Source organism: Agelaius tricolor, unplaced genomic scaffold, assembly GCF_023055355.1.
Source record: "Agelaius tricolor isolate 1412-34295 unplaced genomic scaffold, bAgeTri1.0.p SCAF_9, whole genome shotgun sequence".
Taxonomy (NCBI): Eukaryota; Metazoa; Chordata; class Aves; order Passeriformes; family Icteridae; genus Agelaius; species Agelaius tricolor.
The window spans coordinates 2,746,611-2,763,470 of NW_027269269.1; the positions used below are offsets into that span (position 1 = coordinate 2,746,611).

The 16,860-nt window shown below is 41.9% G+C and overlaps 1 protein-coding gene across 4 annotated transcripts; it reads left to right on the plus strand.

The window, feature by feature from the left end:
- The first annotated feature begins 5,684 nt into the window (after positions 1 to 5,684).
- On the plus strand, positions 5,685 to 16,616 carry GPR12 (G protein-coupled receptor 12). 4 transcript variants are annotated; one of them, XM_071434025.1, is made up of 2 exons: positions 5,685 to 5,922; positions 6,497 to 16,616. In XM_071434025.1, the coding sequence occupies exon 2, from the start codon at positions 6,512 to 6,514 to the stop codon at positions 7,514 to 7,516; it is 1,005 nt and encodes a 334-aa protein (XP_071290126.1). In that variant the 5' UTR covers positions 5,685 to 5,922; positions 6,497 to 6,511; the 3' UTR covers positions 7,517 to 16,616. The 4 variants fall into 4 exon arrangements, with proteins under 4 accessions (XP_071290126.1, XP_071290124.1, XP_071290127.1 ...); XM_071434023.1 differs by having other exon boundaries at positions 6,500 to 16,616; XM_071434026.1 differs by having other exon boundaries at positions 5,685 to 5,905.
- The last annotated feature ends 244 nt before the right edge of the window (positions 16,617 to 16,860 follow it).

The window sequence follows — 16,860 nt, forward strand, 5'->3', positions numbered from 1 at the left end:
GATAATTCTGTGAAAGACATGTTGGATCCACAAAGAATTTCTGACATTTTCTGCTTTGACACAGAAGAGGAAGTCAAACTCTTCCATTCAGTGGATTTTGCCACCAGCCAAGCTCACAGCTAAACCCCTCTCACTGAACATCCCATGTAATACAAAGCAATGATCAGACAATGAAGCTAATGTTTCTGCAGGAGGAGTGCATGTTGCTGGACATGTAGGAGTCTACATCCAACCTCCTCACACAGCTAACATTTCCCATGTCATGCACAGTAACACATCTGACTTCAATAATTTTTAATTACATTTGTGAGCTTGATAACATATCTTTAAGCCTTATTACTACTATTTCCACCAAGGTGCAAGCATGAACATTCACTTACCCTTCAGAGAACTATCTATTGTAACTGGAAATGCTTTTCAGATTACTCCCAGAAATACGCTCCATGCTTTTAAGAGCCATGATGCCCATTATCTCCTTATAAAATAAGCAGAATAATCAACGTGCCTCAAATAATTTTCCACTTTGGGATACTACTTTGCTGGCCAACAGAGCAACCAAATATAGCTGCAAGCCAGCCCTTCTACATAAGCATGGTCAATATAGGGGTTTTTAGCACTAACTTTTTCCAGACAACATACACCTTTTAATATCTTTAATATGCTGCCTTATTTTCTCTTCCCTGATGCCCTCTGTGGTCTTTTGAAGAACTGCAAGTACTTTGTGGGGCTCTAAAAAAGCTCAGTGCTTCTCACTCATTCATCTCATTCTTTATGCCCAATGAGTAAATGAAGACTGTAATGAAAACAGGTTTTGTCCATGTAATAAAAAACTAGCAAAAAGCTGCTTATAAAAGTGCACTTTCTTCAGTTCCAGAATAGTCCACCCATGATAAATCACCACACCTCCCCCCACCCCCCCAAAAAAAAAAGAGAGAAGGAAGTTATTCAAAGTACGTAAGAGAAGGAGAAAAACAGTTTGTTGTGTTAAAGGGAGCAGGAAAGAGACACTAGATACCAAGAAAAACATGAGATATATTTGCAGGGAAACATGCCCCCAAGACAGACAATTTTTAGGACCGTAAATACTCAGCCATTTATCAGACATGGGCAAAGAGCCCATCAGGATAGGACAACTCCTCAGAGCAGTTCTCAGAGCAGCCCAGGCTACTGAGAACCCAAGGGAAAAGGGTTTGTTTGCAAACATCTCAGACCATCAGAGTACTATGTTCTTTCATCTGAAGAGAACAAACGGTGAGTGGTAAGAAATTTCTCCTTGCTATAATGGCCCACGAAAAGGAAAAAAATGAAATTACTACTAATTCACTCTCATTTCTCAGTACTTTTCAAAACACACTGACCTGGGCTGTACAAAGTTTTCAAATACTGATTTCATCAGTTCCCTGTCCAGAAGAAATAATTATTTCCTTGCTTCTGATCATGTTTCTCCTTTTATCACAGCAGCCCTCTGTCACAGCTGTGCTTTGGGAACTTATCTACAACAGCTACTTCCCTTTCACAGTCAATGCTGTACCGTACTTGGTACCCTGTAATGTAGGAATGACTAAATCATTTTTTTAGATATACAGTTATGCTTATAGCTGTATATATTAAAAAATAAATTGCCTGAATAAGCTGTGTGACAAAAGCTCCCCCCTCACCCCGAATCCTCTGCTGTCTTCTTTGTTTACCATGATATCCACCTGTCTTTATAATATGTCCATTCTTTGCCTGTTCTGGGGGTTATGGAGTAAGTGCAAGTCTGGCATAGGCTCTGTTGGAAGCTCGTGTTTTAAGAGGTTGTAAGAAAACAGGTATTAATATCCTTCACGAGAATTTTAATGAAAATTGGCACTTCTCTTATAATGGCATATGATAAGACAAGTGCCTTTCAAAAATCTGTTGCATCTGTGGAGGAACAAAATATGTCTTCCCATTGTAATAATATCTGTGTGACAAGACTTATTTTCTTTTAAATTGATATAAATTGGCAAGTATTCTTTTATGATCCATTCTCTTTCTTTCCTTTGGAAATGGGCAAAGACTGATTTAGAATAAACCCAAAATATTCTCTATATAACATTCTCTATATATCCCCTACTGTAGTTATGCTCCTAATTGTCCCCAACTTGCCTAGCAATTCAGAAAAATAAGTGAAGATTTCAACACTTGATTCACTTGAGAGGGAAAAAAAAGAGAAAGTTAAAATAAAAAAACAAAGGTTAAATGGGCTGTGTGGTGCCCAGGGTATGCTGGTTCAAAGATTGTGAAAAATCAGTAATAACTGCACAGATCTGCACATGGGAAGAATTTGGTTCATTACGTGGTCTGAGTGTCTACATGACATTCATGTAACACTAAAGATTAAATCAATGTAAAGATGAAATCTCCTGAAAAGAAATTCTAACAAAAGCCATTTCTACAATGTACACAGGCTGCTGTCATATATTTAGAGTTTTCACACTTCTTTTGAACAGCAAACCATCACTATCTGCAAGGGTTGTTACCAGAATATAAACTTCGTTTTCTTAATTTTATTTAAATTACTATGTAAGACTACAAATGGGGAAAAATAAAATCCAAAGGAAAAATAATTCCAGGTAATGAGGACTCAAACTTGAGTAGGTGCTCCTTCAGGGTGGTTTTGATTATATGGATGAAAGACTGGGAGTCAAAACACAGAGATTAAGAATAGAGAGAGGATGCTTAGGAAGGAATAAGGGAGGCATGGGACCCTGTTGGATTTCCTGAAGGGAGGCCTGCTAGATGGTAGAGACCCAGATGAAAAATATGTCAATGTGTTATTTCAGGATGATTTTTCTATTTGAATAGTACTGTTTAGTTTCTGTGGATAGCTCTATTATTTATTGGCTGGTAACTCAGGATGCATCCCAAAGCCTGATGCTCCTACTGTTCCGACCAGGAAGGCAATGGAGCAGATGACATTTTTCATCCCTCAGCTGTATGAAGTGGCTCCCCATCCACGGCGCATGAGGCGCTGGAAGCAGACTTGCCCCTCAGGACATGGCTGGGGCATGACCCTGGAGAGGAGATTGCCATGTATTGCCAGTGACAAATACCTGAAGGAAAGAAGGGCACGGCCCTGAATTCACACCCAAACCTCCTGGACACAGCAGGTCACTGCCTGCCTGAAGAGTGAGAAACTTCCAGACTGTGACCAAGACAGATACGAGCACTAGACTCCACAGGCATATTATTCCACACAGGCATATATATTCCTCAGAATATGCCATTATTATGCAAAGTCATGTTGTGTTACCTGAGCTGGGCCAGAGTATCTTTGTACGTCACCATGGCAGTCACAGCGTCAGACACAGATCCCAGGATCCTGGGCCCAAAGCCAGCACAGCCTGACCTCTGCTTCCAGTTCCAGCACTAGGCTGTTCTGTGCCAGCTTGAGGGTCAGCAAACATCCCTATCAGCACCTTCATGAGAGACAGAAATAAACAGCAAGGTAGTGGTACAAAAGCTCTTTAGCTATGACCTATCACTAATTTTTGCATCTGGTAATCTTCATATTGCCTAAAGAGAGATTTTCCTCTAAGTGACAAGTGTTCTGTTTCACTGGGTGAAATCCATGCCAATGCCATTTGCCCTAATGACAACAGTCCACCATCTCAGGAAAAAGTGACAAACTGGCAATATCCTGCAATACAGGATACAAACATTAGCTTGTTTATAATGTGTTATAATTGGAATGGAAATCATTCACAAATTAAATAAGTGAATAAACACAGCTCTCCAAAGTCCTAAATTAAAATACTCAATTGAAACGCTTGTCTTTGCCATTTGTGAAACAAATGTTAAAACATTTGAAGAAAAGCTTTTGCATTTTTATTGCAACTGCTCTAAATGGAAGAGTGACAGATGATGAAACACACCAAACATATTCAGTCCAGATCACAGGAAAGTATTTGTCACACTGTCACATAAGAAATCACTGCATAAAACTAGAAGACAATGATCAGCAGAAAGATGATATCCATTTTTAGTCCTTGTTATAAAGCAGGAGGGGCACCAGAAATATGAATGAATCATCTTGAGTCATCCAGCAAAGTTTCACAAGGCTTAGCACAGTGACTGAGGTTAATCCGAATGAAGGATGGCACCATGCAGACTTGCTGAGTCCATAACTCAACAAGGGAGAAGGAAATCTTCCATCCAGATTCCAATGATTCCCCAGGGCCTGATTTTCCAGAGGGTTTTAGGTGTATAGTGGTGTAAATGAGGACAAAGTATGTTTTCCTAAAATTTCCCAGGCTCCTCTGTAGACCAACTTATCCCACTGTTTTGACATGCCCTGGAGGACACACTTCTCTCCACTGACTGTACAGAGGACCTTGGGGGACTATTTTCTGTGCGGAAACCATCTGTATCTGGCATTTAAAGCTGTTTGGTGTGGCTCCTCTGACCTAGTGGCCTATATCCGAGTTTAGTTCCAACTAAGTCCAAGTCCCACTGGCCTGCCTGCATTGCTCAGTATCTAACACCTTTGTAAAAATTCCCATGTATCCCTAATGTCACCATCCAAAGATGGCAGGCATTCCCATGCGCATGCCACCGCAGCAGGCTCCCTGTACAGGCAGAAGCTCCTGCTTTAGACCAGACACTGGGCATCACTCTTTTAAATCTTTTAAACCATACTTTCATTTCCATGTGGTTGTAGACCACAGAATCAAAGAATGGTTGAGGCCCCAGGGTGCCTCTGGGGGTGGTCTGGTCCAGCCCCACTTCTCAAAGTAGGGTCAGTTAGAGGAGGTCATTTCATTCAGGACATATTGGAAAGGGGGTTGTAGCCAGGTGGGGGTCAGCCTCTTCTCCCAGGTGAGAAGGATGAGAGGACATAGTCTCAAGCTGTGCCAGGGGAGGCTTAGGTTGGACATGAAAAGAAATTTCTTCAGAGAAGGAGTGATTTAACATTGGAATGGGCTGCCCGGGGAGGTGGTGGCATCACCGTCCCTGGAGCTGTTTAAGGAAAGACTGGCTGTGGTACTCGGTGCCATGGTCTGGTTGACATGGTGGTCTTCGGTCATGGCTTGAACTCAATGATCTCAGAGGTTTTTCCAACCTAATTGATTCTAGCATTCTATGATTCATTTTCATATGGTTGTAGAGCAGAAGATCACAGCAAGGTTAGGCTCCAGGGTGCCTCTGGTGATGGTCTGCTCCAGCCCCACCGCTCAAAGCACTGCCAATTAGAACAAGTCATTCAGGACCGCAGAATCACAGAACTCTGGTTTGGGTTGGAACTTTAAAGACCATCTAGTTTCAAATGTCCTGCCATGGGAAGGGATGCCACCCACTAGATAGGTCACTCAGTACCCTACCCAGCCTCGAACAGTACCAGGGACGGCGATGTCATCAGCTTTGCAGTTACCTCCAGAGAAGGGGACACCACAACCTCTCCGGGCAAACCCGTGCCGCCGGCACTTGACCAGCCCCACAGTACGGGGATAATTTTCATTTAAACCATTTCAGGCGGCTCCTGCGGCAAGGGAAAAGCAGGGGGTGGCCGGGAGCCGCAGGGCCGGGCGCGGCGGTCCCTCGGGGGCGGAGAGGAGCGGGCCGGGGGCGTCCGCCCCCTTTTCCCCCCTCACCGCCTCCCACGCGCGCACCTGCGCAGGCGCGCGGGCACGAGGCGCGCCCCCGCCCCCTCACTCCCTCCCTCGCAGCCAGGCGCACGCACACGCCCTGCGCGCGCGCGCGCGGGGGGCGCGCACCTGCGCTGCGCCCTCAGCTCCCCCCCCTCGGCCCCCCCCCACCGCGCGCGCGGCGCCGGCCCCGCTGGCGCCTGGAAGGGACCGCGGCGACCCCTCCGTGCCTCCTCCTCCTCCTCCTCCTCCTTCCTTCATCCATCCTTCCTCCGAGCCGCCGGGGGACAGCCCAGGTGATCCGCCGCTGGGGGTGCGTGGGGATCTGTCTGTGTGTGTCTGTGTCTGTGTGTGTGTGTGGCGTCCGCGTCGAGTTTGTAAGTTCTCGGCGGATATCGCCCTGCTCTCCCCCCAGCCCGGGCGGGGTTTCCTCACTGGGGGTCGGTGAAAGATATTCCGCCTGCCCTGCTCCTTCCCCATCCTGTCCGCTCCCTCCGTGCCCGTAGAGCCCGCGCTGGAATCATCAGCGGCTGCAGGCTGGCGGGGCTTGCACCTCCCGCAGCCGCCCCCACCCCAAATTGCGGCGCTTAGAGCGGGCTTTGGCTGCTCTATGGGCTGCCTCCCGTGCCTCGCTCCCTGGGCAGGTTACCCCAAGGAGCACTCAGCCTCCGTGCATCGGTCCCTTCCTTGGAGGATAATCTCGGGCAGTTTTAAATAGCCTCCCCCCTCCCCCGTTTTTTTGTTTTTATTTTCTATTGTCACATTTATGTAACAAGTGCCTGCCCTCACATCAGGCTGGTGTTGCTGTCTAGGGCGTTGCATGCTCCGGGGGGGCGATGTGTCCAGTGCTGTGGCTGAACATTAAAAACAATGTCTTTCTGTTGAAGAAGACAGGGGTTAAAATGAATGAAGATCTGAAGGTTAATTTGAGCTGGCTGCCTCAGGATCATGTAGAAGCCAGCTCTACAGAGAATGCCTCAGCTGCAGGCTCCTCCCTGGTTCCTGCCGTAGACCCTGAGCCAGAGCTTTTGGTAAACCCCTGGGACATTGTCTTGTGTACTTCAGGGACCCTTATCTCCTGCGAAAATGCCATTGTGGTTCTGATCATTTTTCATAATCCCAGTCTTCGCGCCCCCATGTTCCTCTTGATAGGCAGCCTGGCGCTGGCAGATCTCTTAGCAGGCATTGGATTGATCATCAATTTTGTTTTTGCCTACCTTCTGCAGTCAGAAGCTACGAAACTGGTTACGATTGGACTGATTGTTGCCTCTTTCTCAGCATCTGTTGGCAGCTTGCTGGCTATCACTGTTGATCGTTACCTCTCCCTGTATTATGCTCTGACTTACAATTCAGAGAGGACTGTCACTTTTACCTATGTCATGCTCATATTGCTCTGGGGTGCATCTATCTGTATTGGACTGCTGCCTGTGATGGGCTGGAACTGCCTCAGAGATGAATCCACCTGCAGTGTTATCAGACCACTCACTAAAAATAATGCAGCTGTCCTTTCGGTCTCTTTCTTGCTTATGTTTGCCCTCATGCTGCAGCTCTACATTCAGATCTGTAAAATCGTGATGCGCCATGCCCATCAGATTGCCTTGCAACACCATTTCCTGGCCACTTCCCACTATGTGACCACCCGAAAAGGAGTGTCTACTTTGGCCATTATTTTGGGGACCTTTGCTGCTTGCTGGATGCCTTTTACGCTCTATTCTTTAATAGCAGATTACACCTATCCTTCTATATACACCTATGCCACCCTCCTGCCAGCCACCTACAATTCCATCATCAATCCTGTAATATATGCTTTTAGAAACCAGGAGATACAGAAAGCACTTTGGCTCGTCTGTTGTGGCTGTATTCCTTCTAACCTGTCTCAGAGGGCAAGATCACCCAGTGATGTCTGATTGGCAGCCACGAGGACGCTCCTTAACATGTTACTTTCCAGACATTCTGTCTTTGGTTTAGATGCATTCATTATTAAATGGTGTGTGATGGGTTCACATAAAAACCGCAGGATGGACTGACCTTTTTGTAAACAGAAAACCCCAGCGACCGAAATCAATCGAGTGGTTTAAGGAAGATTTCCAAAATCAAAATAATCAGTGTTCTTAACAGATTTATAATGTTGCTCAGGGTCTTTTTGTCATATTACCCAGACTTTGCCATGTTTGCCATGATTTTGCATTAAGTTTTCTAATTAAAATTAGATTGAAACAACATACTTCTTTAAAATTGTTTATGTGATTGAGTTTAGTCATACTGCATGTTACAATCTGTTGTTTGGATATTTTTTCCTCTTTAATTTTTTTTTAAACAGAAAAAATAACCCCAAACCAAGTCCTGTTACCCCATCTGTATATCATCAGAATACTCTTCAAAATAATGGCCAATTGTACTGATTTATATGGAATTTATTGTAATAATATCAGTGCAACGAATTTGCTCGAAGTGAGAAAGTACTTGTGCAGCTTTTTATTTTACATCTCAGCATGAACTAGGTTGACAATTGTTTTCAAGAGTTACCCGTTCTCTCATGTGTTCTGGCTGGATGTTAAAGCAAGAGAAATGCGTTGATTTCTTTTTCAAAAATCAGACATATGTTTTTACTTGCATGTGGGACATTGGAGCTATGCTGTTGATTTTAAAACTGATGAGGGTATCTTTGAAATTGATGAAACAATATGTCCTCTTTCAGCTAGGCATTTGTAATAGATTGAAAACTAGGTTTCTCAGACGAGTTTATCTTTTCAGAACAGTATGAGAAATGTTTCATAAAACAATCTATAGATTGCTCACAGCACATATTTAGCACTACACCAAATGGTTCCCCTACATTTTTTACCAAGTCAATACTATTACCATTTGTTTTCGCTGTTCTCCAATGTAATTTTAAATACCAACATTTATAAATTCTCAAAGCATATCTGGTTCATAATTGTATGCAACCAGGACTGCAAGATGAAACAGTGTTTTCTCCTTTTCTGGCAGTTTCATTCTTTGCACTGTACACATGTCAGTTCACTTCATTATAGAACTTCATTATAGTTCTGGTCTAGAAAGCAGAGCTTCCTCTTGTGAATGGTTAAATTTCAAACTGCTTCTAACCTTCCACTGAAGCCACATTAAAATGCACTAGAAATAAAGCATTGTTTTCGGATTTGAAGACTACTTGATTGTCAGAGAGAAAATCTTCCTGGCACTTGTCTTCATGAAACTTACAGTGTACCCTCATGTCAGCGCATGGGAGTTTAGAGTACTGCTTCCATTAGTGTTGATGGGAGCTCAAAGTGTTCACGCCCTGGCATCAGCAGGAGGTTATGCTCCCTTGAATGTCAAAGTCAGCATATTGTATTGTTGCTTAAATACCTTCCATTAAAAAAAAAAAAAAAATTCCAAAACTCAAGTGTAAAAATAGCAATATTTACAGTTCAATGAAAAAATATACCTGTGTAGTAGAGATAGTAGAGACAACTGTGCTGCTGGTCTGGACTTTTCCAAATGGAATCTGTCCTTTCCACGTGGACGTTTGGATGACTGTAGCTTTTTGTGGCAAAGTTTCTGTGATGTTAAGAATCATATGCTATACACAAAGCTGAATCTCAAATGTGAGTTGTCTGTAAACAAGACTGTGTCGAGATTTTTATGAGCAATAATTAATTTTAGTTGCAATGCTGGGTTTAAATTCCATTATTTATTTGGTTCAACCTTCATGATATTTGGTTCTTTCTTGGTAATCTGATTATTTTAATAATAATTGCATGGCATGATCCAGTAGAGCTGTGAATTTGAAGCTCCCCTGGCTTCCCTGTGATTTACAGATGCTCAGCAAGTTAGACTATGACCTCTGCTCAGTGTAGGGTATCGGTGTTCTTTATCTACTTATGAATGTTACTGAAACTCTAGTCATTGAATTTTCTTACAATTTTTTGTATAAGAAATACTCACTTCATAAATATCCATGATACATATGTGTGCAGTTTTGCAAGTATGCAAACTATTGGGAAATAATGGCAGTAAAAGTCATGAGATGAATAATGCAGAGAGACTGAATATGTAGGATGGCACTTAAAAAAAAAAAAAAGTTAAAGCCATGCAAACTTTGTTCCCCCTGCTTTTTCCCTTGTTTGTTCTTCTGTGTCAAATTGCTAAAAGTATGATGAAGATGAGCAGCTACAACTGTGACCAAAATTCAGTCCTGAGGGCAATTGTTGTTTTCCTTATGCAGATGTGTTCTCATGCTCTTGGATAACCTCATAGGCATTAGTGCTTTTCTCTAGGCAACACCTGTGTGGTAGGGAAGCCAGAGAAAAACAGCACAGAGGGAGATAATGTCATTCCCTCTTCTCATGTGGTTTCACCTCGTGTCCTTGTCATCTTCCTCACTCCACAGACTGCTCAATTCTGCAGAGGCTCTCCAGTGTGCCGGGGGAGCCGACCTCTTCCTTGTGCCAGAGCAGAGAGATTTGTAATTGGAAGCTTCTCTCCTGAGGAGCAGAGCAAGTCAAATGGAGGAAAGGAGGATTAATTATAGCAATCCCACAAAGCTGGCTCATAGGGATGTGATTTGCCCTTGTTTGAGGAGTTGTGCATGGTTACCTTCCACCACAAACAGATGCGAAACATGATTCTGCCTCCAAAGATACTACTGTGACCTCCAGGAAGGATTTTACCTCTTCCAGAAATATGTTCCAAAACTGAGGCTGTGCAGCACAGGCCAGAAAATCCCACTGAGCATAGGTTTGCCTGCAGCTGTCAGGCCAAACTTTACTCTAGTCTGCAGCACCAGGATGGGTGCTAGATAACACACCTCTGAATGAGCTCTGGGAAATGGGGGCAGAGCTGTGGGTGCAGAGCTGCCTACCTCACTCACACAGAATTGCTTGACAGGCAGCCACCTTTCAGACCCTGCAGAGCTAAGCAACTCTCTGCTGTCCCCTCAGAGTGACAATGGCCCCTGTGCTGTATGGTGAAGTGCCAGTATCCATCCAAGGTCCTCCTGCAACTGGCAGAAATCCAGCCAACTTGCAGGTTCTGGTATTTTGTTGTCTTACCTAACAACAACAGTGCATAAGACCAGGGGGGTTAGATTCACCTCTGTACAGAGAAATACCTTTCATATCTCCATTGTAATGACAGAAGGTGTTTTTTTCCTTAAGATGTAATTTAGTTTAAATAATTGAAGTTCATGTTTATTTATTAACACACTTGACCCAAAGTTAGTAACAGGTTGTATCCTGATGGGAAAAATTTATTGTCAGGTTTTTTCAGACATTCATCCTCAAAGGTTAGGAGAGGATTTTTTTGTATTGTCTTCTCTTTTTTTCTTTTTTTTTTTTTTCCTTTTTTTTTCTAACCATTTCCCCCAATAGTAGTATTTCAGCAATAAGGAGAAATATGTCTTTTTAGCACAAGAGCAATAAAATCCTCCATTATGTGGATACTATAAACTGCTGAGTAAACTCAGAGCAATAGAGAGGAAGCAATATATACTTTAGACAAAAAAAAGTAACTTGCATAAGGACTTTTAGTAAGCATAAGTCTTCCTTTGTTAAGCAGATCCTATCAGACCAATGTAAGACATTATTTCTGGTTGATTTGTTTTATAATCATTGAATTCCTGAATAGAATTACACAGCAATAACATCTTACCTAAATTCTTGAATCCTGAATTTGTGCTATTTGCTGGAAGAATTATGTACTGCATTGGGGAGTTTTATTCTTTTCATTGTTTGGCATTTAGTTGCACAGCATTCTGTGGATAAATTAATAGTGTTCAAGATTTCCAGTTATAACTTGATCCCAAGAATACCTGAATTGGTCATGCTCATCAGAGTGACTGAGAGGTGGTGCTGCCTGTTCTGCAGAGAGCTTGGTTATGATACCAGTGAAGAACACCCCTGCCAATACCCAGGCTCTTTGGAAGCAAGCTCAAAGGACCCATACTGCTTCTGTATCTTCCTGCTAGGGACACTCAGTGACATAAGCAGTTGCATCCATCCTTTAGTGTTCAGGGACCAGCCTTGAGGCATCTTGGAGTCGCTAAAACTCCTCCATGGACAGCAGTGAACTTTGGCAGAGACCCGTGCTCATGCTGTCCCCAAAGAGCTATTATTGTTTTGCCTTGTTTTCTTAGGGATTTTTTAGCTTTTAAAAATAAAATAGATGTGACTTCATTTCCCCAAGGTGATAAGCAACCTTATAAAGCAAGTGTGACTGGAAGTTGGGATTAAATAGCATTGCTACAAATCAAGCCCATGAAGCATAACTACACACTCATTACTTAAAAAGAAAAAAGTGATTCTGTAACATTCAGAACAGTGTTTCCAAAATGTTGGCCCTGACTTTTATGACGAGAAACTATGTAGGGTCTGTTTTTTCTATGTATAATAAATAAATAAAAATAAGAATTGGACGGAGCAGTTGCTATTTAAAAACCCAGCAGCAATCCTGTCACTTTATCTGAGATACTGAATGGTTCTAGATTGGCTTATTGGTAGTCCAGAGATGTTCCATGGAGAAAAAAATAAGATCTCTCAATCTCTGCTTATAGAGAACTAAAAGGAAGGAACTATAAGGGAGTGGCATAATTTATATCTCATGAATAAGCAATAGGTCAGGAAAGATAAATTAGGCATATGTATCTCCCTCATCTGCCTGTAAAAGAATGATGGTACTCCCAATAAACTTGAAGGGTCTCCTGACTGGAAATACTTCTTTGGTACAAGAGGAAATTACCCCTTAAAACTGGCTGCTGCCATCTTCTTCAGATCAAGAAAATGCAGTTCCTTATAATGGATCAGAAATCTGAATGAGCTGCAAGGATATCTACTTTCATATTAAGTGGATGATGAAAGATGAGGGATGGAAGTCTTTATAGCTTGGTGAATCAGCCAGATTCAATCACTCAGCCTTGAGCTTGGCCGGGAAGGATGCTTGAGTAAATGCACCCCCTGTAGGAAGGGTGTTAAGAACTGCTCTGAGCTGCCCATTTGGAGCCTTACCCCAGGTACACAGAGCTGCCAGGAGGGCCCCGGGGGCTGCCCCTGTTCCAGGTTGTGGTGCAGCAGTCCCCTGTCCCTGAGGCTGGCAGTATGGCTGCCCCTTGTGAGTGCTGTTCAGAGAGCAGAGAGGAGGAGGTATGATCAGATGTGAGGTATCCCTTCCTTGAAAATGTTGCCCCATATTTTATTCTGATTACTACTTGTCTTGTTGGCACAGTCTTGGGTGGCCCCACTTGAAATCAGAAGAGGTTTTTTTGTGGAAAAACATTGAAAATTCAAAGTAGGACCACCAGAAGATTATTTTACAGTAAGTCATTATGTATTTCTGTTCCTTTTGGGGAGCAGCTAAGCCTATAACTTTGTAGTAAATGTTTCTTTGAAAACAGCATGCCTTTGCTCTAAAAAAGTCCATGCTGTGGTTTATTCACAAAATTGTTGTGATCTTGTAAGCCCCACAAGAAGAAAGAGTTGCACATTTCACTGTTATACAAACTTCTTATAGAAGAGAAGGGAAAAATCCAAACTTGAATGTAGGTTAGATGAAACCATATTGCAGTTAATTAGTGTGTCACTGGTGATGCAGACTAATTCAGTGCCCCTTGGAAAGGATGGGGGAGATTTTTGTTTGTTTGTTTGTTTGTTTTTAGATTTTTTTTGTTTTTTACTATTTTAACTGATGGCCATAGGATTACAGGTTGGGTTATTTTTCTTTTTCTCCTTCACCTCCACACCACCCCAGCTCCCAGCAGTAAGATGTCTGGTACAGTCCTTTTTATTTCAAGGCAAACATTGGTTCGCAGTTGGACTTAATGATCCTAAAGGTTTTTTTCAACCTAAATGACTCTGTGATTCTAAGCACCTGCCTCTCATAAGTGCAGTGGTGCATTCCCAGGTAAAAGCTGATTAACAAAGTTTTTAATAGTTTGTTATAACCCTTTCAAACATATCAGCAGCCCTTTTTCATTGAACCACTTCACTTAGGCAGGAAACGTCTGATTCACCTGTGGGGTGGGAAAGCAAGTGTACTGGTATTGGTAATATTCTTTTTCCTCTAACCACTTGATCCCAACCCTATGATCTACCACAATGCCTGAGCACAGGTCTAATCCCAGTTTCTCAAGGAAAAAATAAGCCAATAGCAACTGCACATGCTGAAGACTGTATCCTGCAATGATTTACCTTAGAAAATGGAGGGGGCTTTCCCTTTTAAGAAATAGATGCCAACAAAATAGACTTTTAAAATTTTTTCTTTTGAGTATAAACTCATTCTTAAAAGGAAATACCTATGTCCAAGTTTAACATACTAGTTATATTACATGCTGAATAGAGAAACAGTTTCTTAGAGTATTTCAGTGTGCCATTAACTTGATTAAGTATGATGAGCTATCATTTTTAAATAGCATAATTACATAGCTAAATATTATATATATGTGTATATATATGTATATATATATATATACATAATTATTACAATTATTTAATTTAGATTCTATATGTATGACATGCCATGTATCATGCTCTATGCCTTCATTGTGGATGTGGTTAAACTATAACTTCTTTGCTCAGCAGTTCCTTGTGATCAAAGAAACATATTGCCCAATTTGTATGAGTCTTGCAAATACTGAAAGATTCAGCAATAACTGATATTTCAGCAAACAAAGACAGGCAAGAGGTTTTGGAAGGGAAGCAAATTCTCATGTCTTTAATTTGGGCCAGTCCCACTTCCATCTTTGAGATTACAGGAATGTTTTCCATGACCACCGATAGTATAGAATGCAGGAAGGGTACTTGCATGTGCCTATAAAGCAGTGATAACTTTTTCCACCCACTGTTCCCTTTCCTCTCTTGCTCTTTTTCTGTCTTCCATACGTGCTTTGGTAACAGGACTGCACAGATCATGATTCCACACAGTCGTGGGACACAGGTGGACATTTTGCACTGGCTGATGCTAACCTGGGGAATCTTAGAGTATTTAAAAAAAAATATGCATTCATTTTTAAAAGGCACACAAAATACACATATGCTTCAGGGGTTTTCTGGGAAAAAGGCCTAGGACCTCTAAAATTTAGGGCCAAGGTATAGAGTTCTAATGCATTGATTACTTATGGTCACCATAGAATTTTCCTCTTACTTCAGTGTTCACTAAGATTAAACCCATCAAAATAATGAGGAATTTGGCTTCTCCCTGCTTTCAGGGGAGAGATATTTTATAGTATGCAAATAAAAGCAGCAGGACCTTGCCCTTCAAAAATTGAAGTACCCACATCCAGATAGGACAAAAGGGTTGTGTCCCCATGGAGTGTGGGCAGTTGTGCCCCATCCATGGGTTTTTGTGCTGCCACTCTTTGGTTGCCCTCTGACAATGTAGTCCCTCATATATGATCAACACTTAGTCCACCTTGTGGTGCCTCTGCCCCAGAGGGCCCAGGAGAAAAGAGCACAGTGGTGAGGCTTTTCTGATGGGTTTGGAAGGGAGCTCTGCTCTCAGCACAGAGCTTTCTGCAGACGTGATAGAAAACAGGGAGCCTTCTTCAGTCACATTCCAGCCAAATCTTTCCTTTTGTACAGCCCTCTCAGTGTAAGCAGAGACTTTCCCTGGTCCAGGAGGAGGAGGGAGAGTGGTTGCTGGGAGTTAGCACGCTCCAGCACACAGCTTATTACACAGCAGCTCTCCCAGAGCTGAGCAGCTGAAGGTACAGTAATCTGGTGCTGAACTCAGGCTGGTCCCTCTAGGAGGAAAATGCACTTTTCCAGAATGCAGGAACAGCGTGTGTGATTTGTGCCAAAAGTGTGGAATGAGTATTGCAGCTGAAGAGGCAGGTAAATTGCCTGGATTACACATAAGCAAAAAAGTCAGGCAGTCTCTAGGGTTACTTGCATGCGCTCAAATATATTTTTTGTTGAAGCTGATAGCAGTCCCATATATGTATGGAGAAGGAGAAGAATATGGACTTTCCTGTTGGGCCTAAGCCAGAGGCAACCAAAGGAAATGGGCATTCTTGGTTTTGTCATTGTTTCTGGAGAGAGACACATTACACCTCTGTCCATTTTGATGTCTATAGCTTTTTACTTTCTGGGGTTAAGCCCTCCTTTGTGTGGTCTGAGCTTTAGTGTCACAGCCAAAATCTACAAAAGTTGATTGTAAATGTGTTTACAAATGGAATTTCATAGGATAAGTGCTGTAAGTGTGCCTCTGAAGTAAAGCTGTAAACTCTCTTTAATTTCAGGCCATGAAATTTGGAATTCCTGGACTAGTAGAAACACTTGTAATTTTTTAGATTTACTAACTAGACCCCCACATTTTTTGTTGCCAAATGCAATAAAAAATAACTTGTAGTTTATCATGTTCATGTCATCAAATCCTCAGAGAGAACTTTTCTTAGGAAACATTGTACATTTCAGGTAGACACCTGATACTACTGACTGCAATGTAGTTCCATGCTGAATTGTAAAAGCTTTAGCAAAAGCATCTGCATGGAGGATAGTTCTCATGCTGTACATCTCACTAGGAGCCAGGTGGATTGAAATCCTGCATGTTGTGCTCTTCATATGAGAACCAGTTACTGGTTTCATACATAAAGGCCTGTGGTAATTTTTGATACTAATTTAGGTTTTTGTTGTTTTGGTTTTTTTTGTAATTTAACTGTGGTTGAAGTTTGAACCATGGCTTGACAGTGTATGAAGTGATTTTTAAAGGAAGTGAAACATCTTTGCCTCAGTTTCCCTTAAGCTTAAAGCTTTGAATTGCAACTACAGAGCTTCTTGTTGTATACAAGATAGTCATTTAATGCACTTTATTTAAAAAAGGCACAAATTATTTTCTTTATAAAATGTTACAATTGCACTATGCTGTAAGAATTGGTTATTAAATATAAACTGTACAGTTTTGTAGTCAACATTGTGTTAGTCATAAATGATTGAAACAATTACATGTTTCAGTTAAATGTTAATTTTATATGTGGTGTGTGTAGCCATAAATAAATTTTCCTTTTTAAAAAAAGAATGGTTGTTTGTTTCATTTCTTTGAATTCCCCATTTTGTTTCAAATAACAAAATGATATCCTTCTACAAATATAAGATTTAAGTGTGTTCCAGTGCAAAGGGATGATGGATGACACTAACTAAACTTGGGGGATTAAATTCAGATGTGCAAACTTGAGCTGAATTTCTGTAGGTCCCCTGCATTTACAACACTGCAGAAGGAAATACCAGGCCAAAACTCAGAAAGAAGAGCTGACAGGAGTTCT